The sequence below is a fragment of the Myotis yumanensis genome, unplaced genomic scaffold (genome assembly GCF_028538775.1).
Source record: "Myotis yumanensis isolate MYYU_CA2020_CCGP unplaced genomic scaffold, mMyoYum1.0.hap1 SCAF_5, whole genome shotgun sequence".
Classification (NCBI taxonomy): Eukaryota; Metazoa; Chordata; class Mammalia; order Chiroptera; family Vespertilionidae; genus Myotis; species Myotis yumanensis.
In genome coordinates, this window is record NW_027223756.1 from 104,479,550 (window position 1) to 104,501,886 (window position 22,337).

Here is a 22,337-nt window from a genome sequence, read left to right on the forward strand (position 1 = left end):
GAGATGATTGGTTGGTTTTCTTCCACACAAGCCCCAACTGGGGCCGGGGATCGAACCTACAACCAGGTATGTGTCCTTGACCAGGAATCAAACCCAAGTCCTTTCAGTGTGTGGGCTGATGTTTCAACCATTGAGACACACCGGCCATGGATGTAAGATCATTTTTAGAGACTGGTGTTGGACAAACATTTATATACAGAGAGAGCGAGAGCCAGGGGCCGTCACATCTGAAACAACCGAACAGACAATCGAACAGGCAATCGAACAGGCTGAGTAGGGTGACCAGGCTGGCAGGGAGGTTAGTGAGGGACGACCAAACGACTGAGCAGCAGGCTATGTGAGGTGACCAGGCTGGCAGGGGGGCAGTTGGGAGTGACCAGGCCAGCAGGGGGGCAGTTTGGGGCAATCAGGCCAGCAGGGGGGGCAGTGAGGGGCACCCAGGATGGCAGAGGGTGGCAGTGAGGGGTGACCAGGCTGGCAGGGGAGGCAGTGGGGGTGACCAGGCCAGCAGAGGGGGGCAGTGAGGGGTGACCAGGCTGGCAGGGGGGGCACTGGGGGTGACCAGGCCAGCAGAGGGGGGCAGTTGGGGGCAACCAGGCCGGCAGGAGGGGGCAGTTAGGGGTGATCAGGTTGGCAGAGGGGCCAGTTAGGGGTGATCAGACAGGCAGGAAGGTGAGCAGTTAGGAGCCAGCGGTCCTGGATTGTGAGAGGGATGTCTGACTGCCAGTTTAGGCCTGATTCCGGGGATCGGGCCTAAACCATTAGTCAGACATCCCCCGAGGGGTCCTGGATTGGACAGGGTGCAGGCTGGACTGAGGGGATCCCCTCCCGTGCACGAATTTTGTGCACCAGGCCTCTAGTATACTATATTATAATGCAGGCTATTCATGAAATGCTGTCCCTGCCTTTGTCAGTGTGAAGAAACCAGTGACTGTATCTTTGAATCAGACAATTGGAACAAAGGAGGGAAAAGGAGAAGGCAACCGTTCGCTCAAAGGTTTTAGAAAGTTCTTCGCAAGTTTAAAAAGCATGTCATTGCAGACCGAGAGATATAATTTATTTATTCATTTATATTTTTTAAATATATTTTTATTGATGTTAGAGAGGGAGAGGGAGAGAGAAATTGAAACATCAATGATTAGAGAGAAGCATGTGCCCTTGACCAGAATCGAACCCGGGACCCTTCAGTCTGCAGGCTGATGCTCTTTTCACTGAGCCAAACCAGCTAGGGCTAGAATTTATTTAAAAGTTCAAAGAATTGCATATATTAAACATTGTGTCTGTAATTCTGAAGTAGCCAGTGAATAAAAATAGAAAAATCAAAACATTCCAAAAAATTTCCTGATTTATCATCATTTTCTCTGGCCCAGGGCCCCCCTAAGCCGTTTACTGAGATGAAGAGAATTACAGTTAGACTTTACTTTCTGGTCTCCATCATCAACCTTAGTAAGAGAAATGTGCGTGCTGATTGACATGAACCATGGAAATGGGCCGGTTGGATTTGGGGGACTTTCGCTCTCAGATACCTGTAGGTCGGTGAATGATACTGTTTACATCATTTAGAAAAAAAATGAAAAAGTGTGCAGAATGAGTTTTATTCTTAAGCAATCTGGTGATGAACTGTGCTTTGAGTTAGGTGAATGTCGCTTAATATGAAAAATATCTCCTGTCTTCTATAAATATATCTGATATCCCATTTGGAAAAACAAAAAACAAAAAAAACTACCCTTAATTTCTAGCTCCGGAAAGAAAGGAATCTATATATATAAAAGCCTAAGCGACAGAATGACCGAACGACCGGTCGACCAGTGGCTATGACGCTCACTGACCACCAGGGGGCAGACACTCAATGCAGGAGCTGCCCCCTGGTGGTCAGTGCGCTCCCACAGCCAACCCCCCGGGCTGGCCAACCTCCCGAGGTCCCTCCCCACAAGGGACCCCACCCATCCATGAATTCGTGCACTGGGTCTCTAGTTAGAATATAAACTGGAGGAACCAGTGAACCAACCAACGCAGTGTTGGCTCTGGGCCCACAATCCTCCTGGTCTGTGGGCATCCGGGCGCTGCCGGCACCCGCTCCCCCAGCGGCCAGGCTGAGAACTGGGCTCTCTTGGCGGACAAAGAAAAGTTGGCGATTTCTGTTCATCGTGCCCAAGCGAAACCTTACATTTCTTTTCTTTTTTTTTGAGCGGGGGGGAGGGAGAAAGATCAAGAGCCTCTGGCTGCCATGGGAAGATCAGGAAGGAGCATCTGGGTGAATTCTGAAATAAAACAGGCAGAAATCCTTGATTCTCCCTTAGATCTGACTTGAATCGCCCGCTTAAAAAAAAGCACAAATAATAAAAAACAAAGGTCTTCCGTGTCCTCTGAAGACACTGAATCCTGTGGAGCAGTTTCTCAGGTTATAGGGAACGATCTATTATTTCAGCCCCAGGACAGGCCGGTGGGGGGCGGGGCGGGGGCATGGGGCAGGAGGACGGGCAGGCGGTCCCAGAGGAGCCATGTGACGTGCGTCCTGCTGAAACGTCACCTTCATGTGTCACTGAGAGATGACAGGCTGCCACGTACCTTCAGTCACAAAACAGGACCAAATCCCAGTGCCCGAGCCCGCCCTCGGCACGGAGAGGCACCTGCCACGGCCACAGGCAGGGCCCCTTCCCAGACGTCCCGTGTGGGTGAGGGGGGAGAGCAGAGCGCTGAGCTTAGAGAAGCTGACGGGAAAGAGGTAAGTTTCAGCTCACAGGTATATTTAAATGGGCGGGAAGGACGTGCCCTCGTGCACAGTGCCTGCACGGCACACAGCAAGCCGCGCTTCCACCGCCAACGTGCGCGGCTGCGAAGGCGCCAGGGCCCCCTGGACCCGTAAACATCCCTCCCCTTATCCGTGTGTCCTGTTCCCCGTGGTAGCGGCCCAGTCCATAGACCCACCACCCCTGTCTGGGCAGGCTGCCTGGGCTGACAGCATGGACGGCTTGCATCACATGGAGACGCTCCCACAAACCCGCTGAGAGCTCAGAGTCTGTAGTCTCGTCACGTTTCCTGAATCTCGGACGGGCGCTGGGGACCCATGACGCCCGGGGATGCCGTGCGCCGGGTCAGGGTCAGCTCGTCCTGCCAGTGAGGGTGCTGCAGCCAGTCCCTCCTCAGAGGACAGATGGAAGCAGAGGCTCCAGCCTCACGGGGTCAGCGAGCTGCGGGCGCTGATGGAGGAGGGACAGGGACAGGCCTGCGGGCTCACACACCCAGTGACGCCGCTCAGAGCCGGGCAGGGGCCACCCGGCCTCCCTCACAACAAAGCACAGAGGGGAAGCAGAGCCCTCCACTCGGCCCTTCACTCAGCCCTGGCTCACAGCAGCCTCGGTCCTGTCTCCCGCCCAGGACTCTAACCTGTCCCTCGCCCACGGTCAGGGCTCCGGGTCACCGAGTCCCTGAAGCCAGAGCCACGGGCTGTGCTGGGATCCCCGCCCGGAAACTCCCAGCAGCTCCCTCAGGCTGGTGCCCGTGACTCCGCTGCCCGCAGATGTAGGTTTCACGTGTGGAAAGGACGGGAGGGGCTTGGCCACAGTCCCTCCCCGGGGCACGCGTGAGCTGAGGGCCTCGGCGGGGCTGGCGTCCTCTGGGCGGCGGGCGGCGGCGCGGTCCTGCCCGCGGGCGCTACCTGGCCTTCTGCAGCTCTTGGCGCAGCCAGGCCGGCAGGGGCTGCCCGAGCCGGTGCAGCAGCCGGGACAGCTCCACGTTGTGGTCCCGGTAGTAGCCGGACAGGAAGGCTCTGGCCTGCGAGGCAAAGGGAGAGAGGAGGCTGAGCGTGTCCCGTGTCCTGAAAAGAGACCGCAAGGCCTGCTCCTCGAGGGGCTTGTGACAACACAGGTGTCGGCAAAGATGCTTCTCTCTGTGCGTCTCCTCGGATGTCACTCATTTTTACCTGTTGAAACTGTTGGGGGCAGAAGAGAATATGGGGGACCCGCTGCAGTGATCAGAACTGTGGGTCCTGCTCCGGCACTGTGACGGCTCTGCTCTGGGCAGAAGCACTGCCTCGCCCGGCTGGGAGCCGCCGCCTGGGCCCAGGGAGCTCCCCTGGGACAGCGGCCCATCCTCCTTCCGGAACCGCCCGTCACGATGGAGGGACTCACCACCTCGTGGCCGAGATGACCTAGTCCCGGGGGCACCTGCTCTTTCCACCCCAGCCCCTGCTGCCTGTGGGCTGGTCCCGGGTGCCTGGAGGTCCCCCTCTGTGACCCGCCCCCTCACAGCCCGCATGACCTGTAACCTGTACGATTATCCCTGTCCGCTTCCCATGCCTGTAACTCCTTCTCCCCATAGAAGCAGCTGCTTATGGGGTGCAGGGCAGATGTCTGTGGGCGACCTGCTGCTCCCCCTGCTGCCGGCAGGATTGGAATAAACGCTCACAGAGGACCCAGCCCCGTCTCTGCTGAGTTGGCTCAGGTAGTGACAGGCGCCCGGACCCCTTGGTTGTCTGGTTACAAAAACATCTGGCGGACGCGTAGCTGAAAATGAGACCAATCCAGGTGTGTCGGCTGCAGCTCGTTCACCACGTGCCCCGTTGAGGGCGGATGGTGACGTCCACGGGGAGAGACGGAGGGGGGGTCCTCTGATGCTACAGAGGAGCCAGGGAGGGGGCAGATCTGATACCAACTCTACAGACCTTGCTGGACAAACTCAGATTCTTCCGCTGAATGTGGCCACCTTCTGTCACTTTGGGCTGTGGCATAAAAACAAAACATCCTACAAACGGAAATTCACGTTTAAAGAAATCACTTGTAATGCTGCAGAAACATTTCCTGTCTTTTTTGGGACCAAAATACGTTTTCAAAAAATCATCAAGAACTTTCTACTTTAAAACGGTCTCGTTGGAGACCATCCTGGGCCGCATCTCCGGGTCCCTGTTCCTCGCCGGCCGCAGGGCTCGGGCCTTCGCAGATGGAGGGCTACACGCCAGGGTTACCCGACGGGCCATGGCCCTCGCTTACGCTTTCTTTTCTTTCTGGAAAACAGCGAGTTCACCCAGGGGTTCCTGTCCGGGTGGCACCTGCCTCACCCCATCGCCCAGGGAGCTCTGCGTCCCTGATGGAAGGGAGGGAGGACCGGTCCCCGCCTAAGCTCAGGCACCAACAGCCGTGTTTTCCGTCTGGTCAAAGCCACACCCTCCCTCGTCAGCCCGTCCAGTAATTTACCACGAATGAACCCCTTTCTTCCTACAAACCCCCCCCGCTCCTCCTGTGTCCGCTGGGAGAGGGGACTCGAACGGCCACACCCTTCGTGCACACCCACCAGGTGTTACGTGTCCTCCCGGGACCGAGACGCACACCCTTCACGTCCCGATCAGCCGCTTGTAGAAGCGGTGGGAACGTTACACCCACCGATGTCTTGCAGGTTAAAGTGATTTCGGAAGCCCACTGATAATCTCAGGTCCAAGGTTCTAGTTTGAGGACCTCCCGGTCCCTCTGTTTCCATAGTAACGCCCGCATCACTCCATCCCTCCCTTGCTCGCCTTGCCTGGGAGGGATGCTCGTGGTCTCTGCTCCGGAGGCTCGCTGCTTCCCAATCCCTAGCCTCCTCCGAGCAGCCCTCCGGCCACAGACCCCCCTGCCTCGTAGAGGGTCCCGCTCCCCGGATCTTATCAGACCAGGGGCCATAGCTAGCTCTCCCGCACCTCCCGCCCCCGGCAATCTAGGCCCATGACTGTCTTATCCTAGCTGACATCCTGGCAGAAGAAACAGACACTTGGTCTGTGTCGCGTCTCTGGCACGGCGCTCCTAAAACGGAACATCCCAGGTGAGAGAGAGCGACCACGTCATCTCTGTCAGGTGAAGAGGTGGCCTTTGAACCTCACCCAGATGGGGGGGGCTGGCTGCTGGGAGAACCCCGCGGGCATAGAAGGTAGGAGCTCGAGCCCACCCCTGACCCCTGGGAGGAGAGAGGGGTGGGGGTGGCATGATCCCCAAGGCCAGGGAGTCCCTCAGTCCTGCTGTAAGGGAGCTGCCACCCCCACACCCGATCAGCGGGACCACGAGCTCTGGGTGGTGAAGCGGGGATATTGGGGAGAGGGGGACCCCGAGACATGGATGCCCTGCCCTTCCCCACGCGGCCCTGTGCTTCTCTCCCATCCAGCCGTTCCTGGGTGAGTACCGTGTTTATCTGAGTTCTAGGAGCCGCTACCACGAGTTAATGAAACCCAGGGAGGGGCGTGGGGCCCTGTGACTTCCAGCCAGGGGGTCAGGAGCACAGGTGAGCCCGGGGGCTGGGAGGCCTCCGAGGGGGCGAGGAGAGCAGCCTTGCAGGCCTGAGCCCCGACCTGCGGCTCTGACGCTGCTGCGGTGGACGGTGGAGTGAGCCGGGCTGTAGGACCCCCGGCCGGGGCCCAGCACTGCCTGTTGGCGGGGAGAAGGCCCCCATCATGGTGCAGGGGCCTCCACGGCTTACTCAGCCCGTGCACAGAGCAGGTGCTGGGCGTGCACTTACTATGTAAGCACGCTGCTCACATGTTATCCAGCCACGTGTCTGCTAACCCATGTGAGTACTTGGCACGCCTGGAGCGGGTTGCTGTCCAGTGAGCGTTTCCGCTCTCACTCTGGTGATGGTTTTGTGTGTGGCTGCACCCCACGATCCTGAAACCAGGGAAACCCACCTGGGGGTCCATGGGCGGGTACTTCCGGCCTTTGCTTTTTCCCAGGCATTTGGTCTTCCCTCCTTCCAGCAGTTGGCACCAAAAGCCCTTCTGGGGGTCAAACCTACAAGAGACCACACGTGGACGCGGTCAGAGAGATGATTACAAACGACGCGGAATCCGGTGGGGAGGCCTCCCCCGGGGACGGAGGGCCCTCGGAGCCCCGTGCGCCCAGGCGTGTAATTCACACCTACACGTAGTTGTTCAATTGACCTGAGAGTCTAACCAAAATCAAATAAACACGATCTTATTACAGGGGAACCTCGTTCAGTTTCTGGACCCTAATGCGTTCGGAAGGCTGATCGAGAAGCGATTGGTTCCAGCACGGAATCATTTTCCCCCTAGAAAGAATGTAAATGGAACGAATCCGTCCCAGACCCCCACCTGATCCCGTGTTAACCGTCCTCACACACAGTGCTTGTCTGATGGTCTGTTCACTGTATAAATAAACACTTCTTTTCTTTTCTTTTTTAAAAAAAATATATTTTATTGATTTTTTACAGAGAGGAAGGAAGAGGGATAGAGAGTTAGAAACATCGATGAGAGAGAAACATCGATCAGCTGCCTCCTGCACACCCCCTACTGGGGATGTGCCTGCAACCAAGGTACATGCCCTTGACCGGAATCGAACCTGGGACCCTTCAGTCCCAAGCCGACGCTCTATCCACTGAGCCAAACCATTCAGGGCAACACTTCTTTTCTTAAACTTCTCGAACCACCCCTTCTGGCCTTACAGGGATTTTTCCTGAATCACTGCCCCGAAATGCAGTCACTGCCTAACTGCTCCCCCTTGATCCAAACCAACACCAGCTTTGCCACCTCTTCCAGTGCCTGTGACGGCTGTTGTGTGAGCACGTTCACACCTTTACAACATCACACTCCCCACGGCCTCTCCATGTTTTAAAACTGTGCTGATCACCCGCAACAAAAGCATTCTCTCCTGTGCTGGCCGGGGCCGGACGCGTCTTGTCTGCTGAGGTATCAGCCTGGAAGGGTTATCAGGTCAAACACGGAAGATGTGGCTGACAACCGAGATATTTTTTTCTGTGAACAACTTGGTCGGGAACCGAATCGTTCGAGATGGGAGACGTTCGAGAAGCGAGATTGGACTGTCTCTGTTTTAGCATCTTTGTTCTGTCGTGGAAAGACACACCTTTAGTCCGAGCTTACGGTGAAGTTACTAAGTTCGATGTTTTCCTTGTTCACCCATAAAGATCAAGGCCTAGTCATCAAGACGACAGCCCATGATGAAGACCTTCAACATATGAATCCTCACCCTGATTCTCTGCCCGAGTGAGTCAATGTTTCTGAAATCCTTCCATGGTCTACAGCAGGGGTCCTCAAACTTTTTAGACAGGGGGCCAGTTCACTGTCCCTCAGACCGTTGGAGGGCCGGACTATAGTTTAAAAAAAAACTATGAACAAATTCCTATGCACACTGCACATATCTTATTTTGAAGTAAAAAAACAAAACGGGAACAAATAAAATATTTGTCTTTGCATGTGTCCCGAGGGCCGTAGTTTGAGGGCCCCTGGTCTACAGGGCGGGCAAATGTAGGGTGACAGCTGTGAGTACTGCAAACAGAGTTTATTCTTGTATTCTTACATATTAATTACTGTATTCTTTCCCTTACAAACAACTGTAAACCGGCTTTTGCCCCACCCTGTATATATAATGACTTAATGTAATAAAAATAAAATTCCGTGAATGCAATCATGAATGAAACACTCTAATTTGGAAAAACACTGTATGTTTTTACAGTTCGAAAGGTTCATACCTTTCAAGGAGAGAATTAAAAGTGTAAAACACGCCCGGCCATTGTGGCTCAGTGGTTGAGCATTGACCTATGTACCAGGAGGTCACGGTTCGATACCAGGTCAAGGGCACATGCCTGGGATGGGGGCTCCATCTCCAGTGTCGGGGGTGCAGGAGGCAGCTGATCCATGATTCTCTCTCCTCATTGATGTTTCTCTCTCTCTCTCTCTCTCTCTCTCTCTCTCTCTCTCTCTCTCCCCCTCTCCCTTCCTCTCTGAAATCAATAAAAATACATTAAAAAAGGGTAAAATACAATGTTTTATATTTGGGGACAGTGAGCCGGACGAGGGCGGTTGGAGAACCTCACTTCTGTTGAAGCCGGTGACCCCAGCAGGCGGCTCAGGGCCCTGGGACCCCAGGTTTCTAAGTCGCTTTGCTCCCAGGGCTGCAGGAAGTTACAGGAGAAACGAGGTGTGGCCTCATTCACTTGTTTGAGCTCCACGTGGAAGCAACTGAAAAGCAGAATTTCTGCTTAGGACGAATAAGGCAGAACAATGAAAGCCTGAGCTGGATGAGGAGAGGCGTGCTCGCAGCGTCGCCCGGGACCCGTGGTGCACAGACCACGGGAGCGCGCGGTCCTGTCACTCAGCAGAGGTTCCGAGGACGGAGCATAATGGCCGGGGACGCAAAGTTCATTAGCGGCGGCCTTTGCCAGAGACCGCGCCCTGCTGCTCACTGCTGCACACGAGAGCTTCACAGGGCCCTGCCCGCCTGTGGTCAGAGCCCTGGCCCCTGCGGCCCAGGCTGCCGCGGCGCCCATGTTGTCCGTGAGAATTAAACACATGGCGGGCGAATGGTGCAGGGGAGGTGGGGCCGTTTCCACCTGGGCTTTCAACCTGCTGCTTCCCATCCCCGTCCTGCCTCCGGCTGAGCTTTTGTTGAGTCCCAATCGGAGCTTCGATGACAATTCAGCGGCTGTGCAGACGGGACGGGAAGTGGCCTCATGGTGCCCCGGCGATCTTGCTGCGGGGAGGGTGGGTAACTGCGTCCCGGTGACACGCAGCGCTGGCCACGGAGCCCAGGTGTCTGCAGGCACTGCTCCTAGGTGTGCGGGCCCCTTGCTCCCCACAGCGATGCTGAGACGGAGCCCAGCCACCTGAGGAGGGAGAACCTTCCGGAAGCCTGCAGGGCCCTGCAGGTGGGCTGTTATCACCTGGAAGCCATGCCGATCTGCCGTCCTACCTTCACTGATGGCCTCGCCGACGCCAAGCCGCCCACGGCCGAGAGGGCGTTTCTCCTCCCTGGGGTACAGGGTGCATCTTCCTCGCGTGTTCCCTGCGCACGGAACTGTGAGATGGAGACGCATGGCCTCCTTGGACGACGGCTGGACAGCTTTGAGGACGTGAGGCAGCTGCCATCCTCGTCCCTCCATGGCCGGGAGCGTCGCGTGGTTGTTACTGTTCCGACGGCTGAGACGCATTAGAAACCAGCTGTTCTGTGCTTGTCGGACATCTCCCTCCCCCGGGAGGCGTGGCAGCTCACGGGACCGTCAGCAGCTGTTTGCAGTGAACAAGACGGACGTGTTTCTTCTCCGTCTGCCCATGACCCTCTGGCTGTCTAATTGAAAGGATGTGATCAGGCTCCTTAGACGTCGGTCTGACATTGACTAGGCCTCCTCTCGGCCTGGGGAGGGAGGCCAGCACACCCATTACTCTAGGAAAGGCTCTGGCTTCAGCAGGTTTCTTTTGTGTTTGTCTTGTTTACATTTTCCCACTTTTACTTACACAAGGACAGGGTTTTATTTCCCAAGCTGCCTACAGTGATGCCTCTCCAACCACATCCCCATGAGCAGGAGACTCCCCCTCCCCCCGTGGACTTGGGCTCCCCCCCCCCCCCCGTGGACTTGGGCTCCCCCTCTCTCCATGGACTTGGGCTCCCCTCCCCCCATGGACTTAGGATCCCCTCCCCCGTGGACTTGGGATCCCCTCCCCCCGTGGACTTGGGCTGGCTGTGGCAACTTGGGTGTAATCAACAGACCATGGCGTCAGTGGTGCTGTGTGACCTGCGGGCGAGGCCCATGGAGGCCCTGGCTGTCTTGGACCACTGCCCCGACGTGCTGTCCACCCTCAGAGCCCAGCCAGCATGGAGAGAAAGCACCATGAGTGGTGTCCTCCCATTGAACTCAGCCTCTGATCCATCCCCATCCTCCAGACAGAGATGTGAGTGAGGACGAGAAGGAAGAGTCAGATTCAAGGTGGCAAAGGTCCTGAGTCACCTCCTCCTGGGGTTTCGGGATAACTCCGTCTGTGGGGGATCTGGGTTGGGGGGGGCGGGAGCCTCCACCAGTGGGAGGACAGGCAGACACTCTGGCTGGGGACAGACAACACACCTGGACCATGGACCTGAAACCCACTGGAGGGTGGCCACAGGCTGGGGAAGTAGAGGAATGTGTTGATGAGCTGGGAGAAAAAGCCATGGAACTCCCCAGAGCAGCAGATGAAAATAAACTTCAAGAGCGTGAAGAGACCTGAAAGGACCTTGGGGACAGCAATTGGAATAACATTCTGGTCCTGGAACCAGACAGCTTCCCTGGCGAATTCTACCAAAGAAGATCCCAATCCCTCAGACTCTTCTGCAACATCGAAGAGGAGAGAGAGCTCGCACATTTCATAAGGCCCATGTTACCCCAACTGCAAACCAGGCAAGGATGCAGAGAAGCAGAATTACAGGCCCATGTCCCTGGAGAACGCAGATGCAGAAATCCCCAACAAATCCAACAAGACGTGAACAGGATCAGTCCCACACCGGCATCAAGTGGGACTCAGTCCTGGGAGACAAGGATGGTTCGACCCTCGCAGTCCCTGCAACTTTACCAAAACACTGAGAACTCACACAACGCTGCAGGATACAATGTTAACATTTGGAAATCTGTGGTATTTCTACACACAAATCATGAACCATTGGAAAGAGATCAAGAAAACAAACCCATGTACGATTGCATCTGAAAGAATAAAATACTTAGGATTACATTTAACCAAGGAGGTGAGTGACCCGCACACTGAAAAAGTAGCTTCCAGAAGATTCCAGGGCCCAGACATTCAAGTCACATCCAGACATCCACGTCTTCCCAGCGGTGGCCCCAGGTATGATGAGCAGAGACAAGCTGTCTCCATTCCCAGCCCACAGAATCCACGAGCCAATAACGTGGCCGTGGCTCCATGCTGGTGGGCTTGGAAATGGCCCCTCATGCAGCAACAGATCGTTGGACATTAGACATGATTCTCTCTGAGCAGGTTACCTCATTTAATGAATACAGAGTAAACCCAAAATCCGCCTGGCAGGCGTGGCTCAATGGTTGAGTGTCAACCTAAGAACCAGGAAGTCAGGTTCAATTCCCGGTCAGGGCACATGCCTGAGTTGGGGGCTTGATTCCCAGTGTGGGGCATGCAGGAGGCAGCTGATCAATGATTCTCCCTCATCACTGATGTTTCTCTCTCTCTCTCTCCCTCTCCCTTCCTCTCTGAAATCAATCCTATATAATAAAAGGCTAATATGCAAATTGACCAAACAGCCAAACGACCGTTTGATATGATGCACACTGACCACCAGGGGGCAGACACTCAATGCAGGAGCTTCCCCCTGGTGGTCAATGCGCTCCCACAGAGGGAGTGCCGCTCAGCCAGAAGCCCTGAGCCAGGCTCATGGCTGGCGATTACAGTGGTGGTTGCAGGAGCCTCTCTGGGGAGTGAGCCTAAGCCGTCAGTCGGACAACCGCCGAGGGCTCCCAGACTGCAAGAGGGTACAGGCCGGCCTGAGGGACCCCCCTGAGTGCACGAATTTCATGCACTGGGCCTCTAGCAAAAATATAAAGAAAAAAGAAATCTTCCCACTGTCATGGATCTCATGATGCCATTGGGGCTTTGTTCCTGACCCGTAGACCCCGCAGGAGAGAGACTAACCTTTCACCTTTAAGCCTCCATTCCTGGGGATGGAAAAAGTGGACTTAACCAAACTTTTCCTGGGAAGAGCTCACAAAAAAGGCAGACACTCCATGGATAGCGAGGATGCTCCCCCGAGGGCTCTGGAGTCGCACAATGAGGTGTAAAAGTGTAGCTCGTGCTAATGGTGCAGGCCCATCTGCACCCCCACCCCCACCCCCACCCAGGGATCACTTATGATGGCAACTGATAGGTGGTCTGGCGAGCATGAGGCAGACTCACGTCAGTGCTTCTGAGTAGTTGTAACGCGGCGTCACTCCCAGAAACTTCTGGACGCCGTCCATCACAGCGGCCGGGTCAGATCTCAGCTGCTGTCCGTCAATAATCAGCAACTTCGAAGGCAAAAATAGTTACTTAGTGAGGAACAAAGAGAAATTAACTAGACTCAGCCGCCTCCCTGGACCTCAGATGACCTGAACTAGTGGGTTAACCTGCACCACACAGAATGCATGTACCATCGTGTCTCCAGCGGGTTAACCTGCACCACACAGAATGCATGTGCTATCGGTGTCTCCAGTGGGTTAACCTGCTCTACATGGAATGCATGTACCATCGTGTCTCCAGCGGGTTAACCTGCACCACATGCAGAATGCATGTACCATCGTGTCTCCACTGGGTTAACCTGCACCACACGGAATGTATGTACCATCGTGTCTCCAATGGGTTAACCTGCACCACACAGAATGCATGTACCATCGTGTCTCCAGCGGGTTAACCTGCTCTACACGGAATGCATGTACTATCAGTGTCTCCAGCAGGTTAACCTGCTCTACGTGGAATGCATGTACTATTAGTGTCTCCAGCGGGTTAACCTGCACCACATAGAATGCATGTACCATCGTGTCTCCAGCGGGTTAACCTGAACCACATGGAATGCATAGTGATGTCTACTATGCGGCGCCTTCAAATGAACAATTAGTTTGCTGGAGGCACTATTGAGAGCCCTGAGGAACCTGACTTTACATCAGAGGTAACCACAGACCCTCTCTTGGTTCAGTGGCTCTGTGGGAACAGGGCCCTCCACGGGCCCTGAGCCCCCTGGAGCCCAGGGTGGAAAGCCTGGGGGTCCGGATGGAGATCACCCCATTTCCTCGCAGACCCTGGCGAGGACGCAGCTTCCTGCTGCGCACAAGTGGGAATGAGGGGGTAAGCAGGGTGGACGCTGTCCTGCCATCCTCACTCCTGGCTCCACCCACCTTCCCGGGCGTCCGAGCACTTCCCACGGCGGGTGACAGTCTACTCCCCAGCGGCGTCTTCCCTGTGAGGCCGAGGGACAGACGGCACATGGGTAAGTGCATGCGTGGCGTTCCGTGGGCGTGTGGTCCCGGAGTCTCCGGTGGGAGGACTGGCCACTGTCCGCAGGGAGACCCGAGAATGGGGTCCCAGCTGCTGACCCCATGTGACCATCATGACTGACATTAAACATGTCTGTGACTATAAATCCTACCTGTGGCCATGTTACCGCATTCTCCCATGTGTAAGACGCCCCCATTAGAAGACGCCCCCACTTTTCCAAGCCCAAATTAAGAAATCGATATTTTAAACATGTTGCTGGTTTTCCTCTAAGTCAGTGGTTCTCAACCTTCTGGCCCTTTAAATACAGTTCCTCATATTGTGACCCAACCATAAATTATTTTCGTTGCTACTTCATCACTGTAATGTTGCTACTGTGATGAATCGTCATGTAAATATCTGAGATGCAGGACGGTCTTAGGCGACCCCTGTGAAAGGGTTGTTCGACCGCCAAAGGGGTCGCGACCCACAGGTTGAGAATCGCTGCTCTAAGGCTTCTTTTTTGGCATCTTAAGAGCTGTTCTTCCTGTTTTCCCCACTGTTTGATCCTACACTCAGTGGGAGGGGGTCCACGTGCTCTCTCTGCAGCTCTGTTTCCATGCTCTTTTCAGAGCTGATGACATTCAGTTTGAATTTTGTAGAGTAAGACAATCGCTTACCAGTATTTATCTTTTTATTTTTTTACATCTTTATGAGCTCAGAACGCTCCGGTCCCTGTTGCAACTGCGCACTCTCCACCTCCACCTCCCATTACGGCATCAGTGATGTCAGTAACAATAAGGCCTGTTATTGGAGGAAGCCTGTTTGACAAGGTGTGGGCAGCTACGCACCCACACGGCTCCCTCCTCAGCTGACTTCCGTGTATAAGACGCCCCTCGATTTTCAGTCTCACAATTTTAGAAAAAAATAGCGTCTTATACACGGAAAAATATGGCAATTCCCATTTCCTTTTTAAAATATATGTTTATTGATTTCTTAGAGGAAGAAAGAGGGAGAGACAGATGGAAACATCAATGATGAGAGAGAATCATGGGTCAGCTGCCTCCTGCACGCCCCCTACTGGGGATCGAGCCCACAACCCGGGCATGTGCCCCGACCGGGAATCAAACCCTGGACCCTTCCGTCCGCAGTCCGGCGCTCCATCCACTGAGCCACACCAGCTGGGGCTCCCATGGTGTCTGTGAGATCAGCACCATCCTGACACAGTGGACAGAGGCGGTTGGGGTCGGGACGCTACCTGCGAGGCCGAGAAGTGGGCCAGCCAGCGCTCGATGTGCACCGCGTACCAGCCGGGCACCAGGCAGCGCCGCTGCAGCGCCTTCAGGTCGGACGGGGCTCCTGGGCCGGTGCTGATCACTTCATAAAAGTTAAACCGCAGGGCGGCTGGGTCTTCATGCGACCGCTGGTGCTGGAACAGAGAAGCCCCTGTCAGGTGAAGGCCTCCGTGCCGCACCGGCGTCCCTGCGCCTGAGTGTGAGGTGAGTGCCTCCCTCGTGTCACGGAGTCAGACAGACGATGGGTCGGGTCTAGAACAGCGGTTCTCAACCTGTGGGTCGCGACCCCTTCGGGGGTCGAACGACCCTTTCACAGGGGTCGCCTAAGACCATCAGAAAACACATCTATAATTACATATTGTTTTTGTGATTCACCACTGTGCTTTAATTATGTTCAATTTGTAGCAATGAAATTGGGGGGTCACCACAACATGAGGAACTGTATTAAAGGGTCGCAGCATTAGGAAGGTTGAGAACCATTTTCTAGAATAAAGATGATGGTGAAACGTGCGGAAACGGACACCCAGCCCCCACCCCCTCCCAGCTTTTTGCCTCTGATTCCAGAACAGCTGTGGGCAAACTACGGCCCACGGGCCGGATCCGGCCCGTTTGAAATGAATAAAACTAAAAAAAAAAGACCGTACCCTTTTATGTAATGATGTTTACTTTGAATTTATATTAGTTCACACAAACACTCCATCCATGCTTTTGTTCCGGCCCTCCGGTCCAGTTTCAGAACCCATTGTGGCCCTCGAGTCAAAAAGTTTGCCCACCCCTGTTCCAGAATCTGCCCTGGGCAGACCTGTCCCAGCAGGGCCAGTGCCCTCTGCTGGTTCCACGGCCACAGGAAAGCCTCCCCCACCCACACCCAGCTCTTCAGGGGACACCGAAGGTCCTCACTTATGTGCTCGGTAGGTTCCTGGAACTATGGCCACACACGGGAGCATGAAGCCTGTTTTACCGGGGCTGACACTCACGCGTTAGGTCCCGGGCGTCACACCCAGAGCCAACGAGAGGGCGAAGGGCAGAACGTTACCCCGGGACCTGCGGCCTTTGGTCACCACCTGGGAGCCCGGGGGGGAGTCTCGTCCCCCTTGACCCTGTTTCCACGGGTTCTGGTGACTTCAACCCTGGGCCCCTCCTGATCCTGCCCCCCTGCCCCCCCATTCCACCTGCTGTCCTTGCACCGTGGCCCCGCTCCGCTCCCACGGCGACCGCTCCGACACCCGCCCGCACCTGGTACCAGGAGTAGGCCCTGTCTGAGGGGTCGATGAGGATGGTGATGAGCTTGGCCTTGGGCACCAGGGAGGCCGCCCGCTTGGGAGCTTCTTCCGAGTGGAAGTAGTTGGCGCTCTTTTCAAACAGGAAGTCGCTGGTGACATTGGCCGGCGTTGGGAAGAAGTCCATGTACCTGCAGCGGGGAGACGCCGTGTGACGCTCCGGCCAGGGGGTGGCTGTCACTCACTCGCGTCTTCATGTCCCCCCCACCGGGTCCTAAGTGGCCGTGTTCTCACTGCCGGGCACTGGCTGTGCCGTGTGGCTGTGGGATGGCCTGTCGGGGAAGGAGTGGCCGGGGCAGGTGTGATTATCAGGGACACGGTTTTGTGTGACCATCAGGGATGCGGTTTTGTGTGACCGGCAGGGAAACAGTTTTGTGTAACTATCAGGGATTCGGTTTTGTGTGAGCGGCAGGGACGCGGTTTTGGGAACCTGTGTTATTGCCACGACAAATCTCAGCTCACTATCATCCCATCAGCCCTGTCTCTGCGGCTGATGAAGACATATGTCACGGGGTCTAGAAAGAAACCCCCTCCCGGTGCATCTGTCCCCGGGAAGACACCTTACACACCCGGTTCACACGCTCTAGGGCAAACATGTCAGACTTCGTTTATCTGGCCCGTGTTAGCCTTTGAGTTTGACATGCGTGCTCTAGGCGCAGTGACGGTGAAGTAATAACACACAAGGAGGACCTTAAAGCTCCTTATGCATAATCCTTATGGAAAGTACCCCACAGTCCTCTCTGTTTCCTCATATTCATTGACCAGAAAAGTGTTACCGTCACGGCTCCGTCCACATCACGTGACGGGCCACGCCGACTAAGAGGGCCCATTTCTAATTCACGTGGTGGGTGACGCGGGTTCTGCGGTTCTGCGGGCGCTGTGGGCACCGCACCGCTCGGCCGCGCGTGGGCAGGCACGGGAGCATGTGCGTGACCGCATTGTCCTCACCAGTCAATCCCCTTGTGGTAGTTGTTCCCGTTGAAGAACTGCACCTCCTCGAAGGTGCGGGGGCTGGGCAGGCTGCCGACGATGGACGGGTGCATCAGCAGGAACAGGTACAGGGCTGTGGTGCCTGGCGGGGGGGTGGGGGGGGGGGCGGCGAGAGGAGAGGAGAGGAGAGGAGCGTTACTGTAGCAGGATCTCCGCTCAAAGAGTGCATCCAATGCTTTAAAATCTTATTATGATTTTTTAATCTATTGTTATTGATGTCGGAGAGGAAGAGAGAGGGAGACAGAAACATCAACAAAGGGAGAGAATCATGGATCGGCTGCCTCCTGCACGCCCCCCACTGGGGATTGAGCCTGGGTGTGTGCCCTTGACTGGAATTGAACCCGGGACCCTTCAGTCCGCAGGCGGACGCGCTAGCCACTGAGCAACACCAGCCAGGGCGCGACATTCAATCCTTTAAAGAGTCAAAGCGATTTTCCTAAAGTCAGTGAGGCGCGTTTCATGCGGCAGCCACCCAAGTGTGTTTTCATTCGTGTCCACGGCTCTGTGGACCTCAACACGTGATCGAAGGTCAGCGCTGAGTATGGGCCAAAGCAAGCAGGCTGGTGAAACAGACGGGGAGAACCTCAGAAATCGGGGTTCAGTTCCCTCCTGGGCCGGGCGCGTGGCCGCAGCATCAGGGGCGTCCGGCCCAGCACCGGGCCCCGCTGGGTCCCCGATCAATGCCGTATCCAGGTCGGTTTCATAAAATCAAACTGTCCAGCAGATGCTGACTGTGCCAGTCTGTGCACATCCCTGCAGGGAAGGCCAGAAACACACCTCTGTGCCCCGCGCTGAAGGCGTGTATAGGGACGTGGGTCACGTGACAGGCCCTACCTCATGGGGAGACGGGCCCCACCATGAGAGCAGAGCAGGGAGCTTTCCCGCCCACGAGGAAGTGGGCAGTCAGGGAGGGCTCCCCGGAGGAGGCATGCTCTCAGGTTGGACCTTAGAAACACAGGTGTTCCCCGAAAGGTTAAAGCAGGGGGCAGACTTCTGGAAAGATGGCCACTTGAGCGTCCGGCTCTGGCGGGAGGGCAACCAAGTCTGCTGAGAGCTGAGCAGACCGGCTGACAGGCCAGAGGGACACGCACAGGGAGGCTCAGAGGCTGGCCTGGGCCTTTGCTGCTCCTGAGCTAGGCGGGGCTGAGGCCACAGCAGAGGACCACGAAGTGATGGTCCGTGTGGCTCCCACACACCAGAGCTGCCTCTGGGAAAGGCTGTCCCTTAGGGACACGCTGGACCCTAGACATGGTGGGCTCCTGGCCCAGGAGGGCGGGAGCTGGGCTCCGCGCGGAGCTGCAGGGCCATGACGGTGGCCGCGGGGGGCTGGGAGAGGAAGGACAGAGGACTGGCGTTGGGTTCTATGCAGCTCTCACAGGAGCCGAGGCCACTGGGCCTCCGTGTGATGAGGTCGCCCCTTCGAGCCTCCCAGCTCTGGGGCCACGGGATGTAGTGGAGGCGGGAGTGGCTGAAGCAGGGATCCCGCGAGGCTAGGGGCCCGGCCACCGCGGGTGGGAGACAGGTGAGGCGACCAGGCAGGGCTCCTGGGGACACGGGAGGCGCATGTCAGTAAACGCTCCAGGGGAGGTCTGATTACGAATTCAACGGATTTTAAAAATGAACAAATGTGAAACGAAGTCATATAGACCCAATAAAGGGATGGAAGGAGTCAGAACGAGTTAAGAACTGAATCCGAGGCCCGGAGGACCGGGCGGGGAGAGCGAGCTGGACACACTGAGAAAGGCAGCCGTGGGCTGTGAGGGTGGCGCGTGGAGACGGATCGGACTTGTCGCTGGAAATCACAGGCGTCCGGCGAGGAGGAAGGTGAGGAGGAGGCGTGTTCCAGGAGGTGGCGTGGCCACTGGGGGGGGGACAGGGGTCCAGGTGGGCTCCTTCTGGGTGTGTTTCAGGATGGAAGCCACAGGACAACGCTTACCTGGTGATGAGAATGAGGCACGTGTGTATGCATATGGGTGCGCACATGTGTGCATGCATGCTCTTGTGTGTACGCGTTTGTGTGCACACACATAAGTGCACATTTGTGCATACGTGCACACAATGCATGTGTTCTGTGTGCACCCACATACATGTGCACACACGTGCACTCACACACGAGTGCATGCCTCTATGTTCACATGTCCACGTGCATGTGTACGCACAAGTGCACATGTTGTGTGTTCATGTCCATGTATGCACACATGTTTGTGCCTGCACGTGCACATATGCACACACATGCATATGTTGTGCGTCTATGTGTCCATATGTGCATATGTGCACATGTGCATGTGTGTGCATGTGTATGAATGAGAGGCTGCCTGAGTTTTGAGGCACACAGAGAGCTGAGGGTAGTGATACTTTAACATCCCTCAGATGCTGGGAGCAGGTCACATGTTAGCATCTAAGAGCTTAGGGCGCTGTCTTTGCGAGGATGAACAACGGAAAGACAAGGGAACTTTTTTGTTGTTGTTGAATATCGCAGGATGAATATGTTTGTAACGCCCCCAGTAGCGCGCACACATGTTCCCTCGCTGTGATGTTCACAGGATGCACCCGTCCCCCCTGCTCCCCAGGAAGTGAGAGCCCCTGTGTTCTGAGCCCCCTCCCACGGCCCCGGGAGCAGGGGGACCCGAGGCTGGGACCGAGCAGGGGCTCGAATACACTGGACTTTCCGACATCACGTCAGTCCCGGTCCAGCCCCAGCAAGTGGGCCGGGCTCCCCCTGTCTCCGCGCCCCCCCCCCCCCCCCCCCCGCCCCGGCGCCCGTGTGTCCCCACATTCAGTCCATCCAGGCCCGGGGTCAGCACCTGGGGAGGACACGGAAACCCTTGGGCCCGGGAGGCCGCTAAGAAGAGTTAACCTCCCTGCAGTCGCCGCCCTGAGTCCTGTTGGTGGCCAGGCTGCCGGGAAGTGGGCCCTGACCTCGAGACGGCACGGCCCCCTGCAGGCGTCCGGCTGGGAGCGAGCTTTTAGAACCGCTGCCTGCGCGTGGCCCGGAGGAAGTCCTCTCCGCCGGTCACGTCTCTGACCCGAGTCCTGAGGGGCCTCCATGCACAGCACCCCCCACCCCCAGGACCAGGACCCACCACCCAGCCAGCCGGGGCACCCCCGCTGCTGGGACCACCCCGCCCCCGCCAGCCTCAGCCCCAGAAAAGTGGGGTCGCCTCCGGGCAGGGTCACCTCACACTCAGCAGCCACTGTCGGAGGGCCACTTTTTAAAAAAGATATATTTTTATTGATTTCAGAGAGGAAGGGAGAGGGAGATAGAAACATAAATGATGAGAGAGAATCATGGATCGGCTGCCTCCTGCACCCCGACCCGGGGATCAAGCCCCCAACCCGGGCAATTACCCTGACTGGGAATTGAGCCGTGACCTCTGGTTCATGCTCAACCTCTGAGCCACACTGGCCGGCTGGAGGGCCTCTCTGTCTGTCACGGTTACCGCAAGGGGTGCATGAGCCGCGGGCAGTTGTTCATGGCTCTGTGTGGAGGCCAGCTCCTCCGTGGCACCTGTGCCCCCACTGCAGGGGACCCGCAGCCTGGACAGGGCAGGGGCCCTGCCCATCGAGCCGTAAGGAGGACAGAGAACCCCAGGGGGCTGGCCCTGAGGGTCAGGGGTCAGCACGGCCGTTCCACCTTAGAACGCCTTTCACGGAAAATTACCAGACTTTCCCTTTCCTTGTCCCAGGAAAGCCACTTCCGCTGAAGCCTGCATCATCCCCATCCTGGCAGGACCCGTGTTAACATCTAAAAGTTCAGGGCGCTGTCTCTGCGAGTGTGAATAACGGGGGGGGGGGGGGGGGGGGTGGGAGGGGGGGGGGCGGCGGGCAGCGCCGTCTCGCTGACCTGCCGCCCCTAGTGGAACCAGCCGGTCAGGGCGCCCAGTGACAAGTAGCAGGAGACGGGTCTTTAAGCCAAACCTGTGACATTGTTTCACCACAGGACGGTTTCATTTCTTTCTAGTCGTCCCAGAGTTAGCACCACCACCGGGAGTTGGTAGAAAATTAATGCACATTTAAAAAATGTTTACTGATTTGAGAGAGAGAGACACATGAGTTTGTTGTCCTACTTATTGGCGCACTTATCGGTTGCGTCCTGTATGTGCCCTGACCGGGGTGAACCTGAGCCTCGGTGAATTCAGACGACGCTGGAGCCCCTGAGCCCCGCTCCCCTGCACCCCGAGCCCCCGCCAGGGCCACCATGCGCATTTAAGCAACGGCGACAAAGGTGCAGGTCTGAGGCCTGAGCTGCCTGTGCCGCTTCCTGCTGTGGGACAGCCTACGTTCCTGGAGAAAGAGCCTTCAGCACCAACGCCCAACAGGCTGCGGACTTTGCCGCGGCCTCAGCGCCTCTGCGCCTGCAGGTGGGCGCCTCCGCGTGGGCCTGTGTGTCCGCGTCTGTGCCTGCGTGGTGCGCTCACCGGTGAAAACGCTCTCCCCGAAGCAGTGGGTCCCCGATACAGCGACTCAATAAAAACGTTAATAACCAGGACGTGAGCGCCGCGCATAAAGCTGCCACCTCCGGGCCGCAGGGTAAAATGTTCTAATTGAAAGTGTCATCTGGCCGCTGAGTTACTCCCTCCTACGCCCCTGGCCTTCAGCGCAGAGAACACGGAGGAGCCCAGGTGCCCGAGGGAGTCAGCCCAGGCCGCATCACACCTGATGATGGGTATCCCTCACCCCCACACACACGTGGAACATTTTAAGGCAATAAAGACAGTGGCTCTAAAAAAAGCCATTCAAGTCACACATTGGCGCCACATGGTTTGCCCGGAGCTCTTTGTACAATAACTGAGGCAGGGTTACTCAGGCAAAGCTGCGGAAAGCAGAAATTAAACACCAGGTACCAGGACAGACCCTCAACGTTGTCCAAAATGTGGTCTTGCCCTGGCCGGTCTGGCTCAGTGGATAGAGCGTCGGCCTGCAGACTGAAGAGTCCCGGTTTGATTCCAGTCAAGGGCACATGCCCGGGTTGCGGGCTCGATCACCAGTGGGGGGCGTGCAGAAGGCAGCCGATCCATGATTCCCTCTCATCATTGATGTTTCTATCTCTCTCTCCCTCTC

The 22,337-nt window shown here is 56.5% G+C and overlaps 1 protein-coding gene across 4 annotated transcripts in view; it reads right to left on the reverse strand.

Annotated features, from left to right (window-relative positions):
* Positions 1 to 1,086: 1,086 nt before the first annotated feature.
* The window catches only part of NDST4 (N-deacetylase and N-sulfotransferase 4), a 169,811-nt gene continuing 148,560 nt past the window's right edge, over positions 1,087 to 22,337 (reverse strand). For 2 of the 4 annotated variants that reach the window (XM_070416889.1, XM_070416886.1), the window contains 6 exons: positions 17,235 to 17,358; positions 16,243 to 16,417; positions 14,970 to 15,140; positions 12,662 to 12,771; positions 6,647 to 6,749; positions 1,087 to 3,774 (listed from right to left, as the gene is read on the reverse strand). In XM_070416889.1, coding sequence (XP_070272990.1) covers positions 3,655 to 3,774; positions 6,647 to 6,749; positions 12,662 to 12,771; positions 14,970 to 15,140; positions 16,243 to 16,417; positions 17,235 to 17,358 — 803 coding nt within the window. In that variant the 3' untranslated portion in view covers positions 1,087 to 3,654. Of the gene's footprint in view, positions 3,775 to 4,285; positions 4,744 to 6,646; positions 6,750 to 12,661; positions 12,772 to 14,969; positions 15,141 to 16,242; positions 16,418 to 17,234; positions 17,359 to 22,337 lie in introns of those variants that run through there. The other 2 variants (XM_070416887.1, XM_070416888.1) reach the window with 2 other exon arrangements.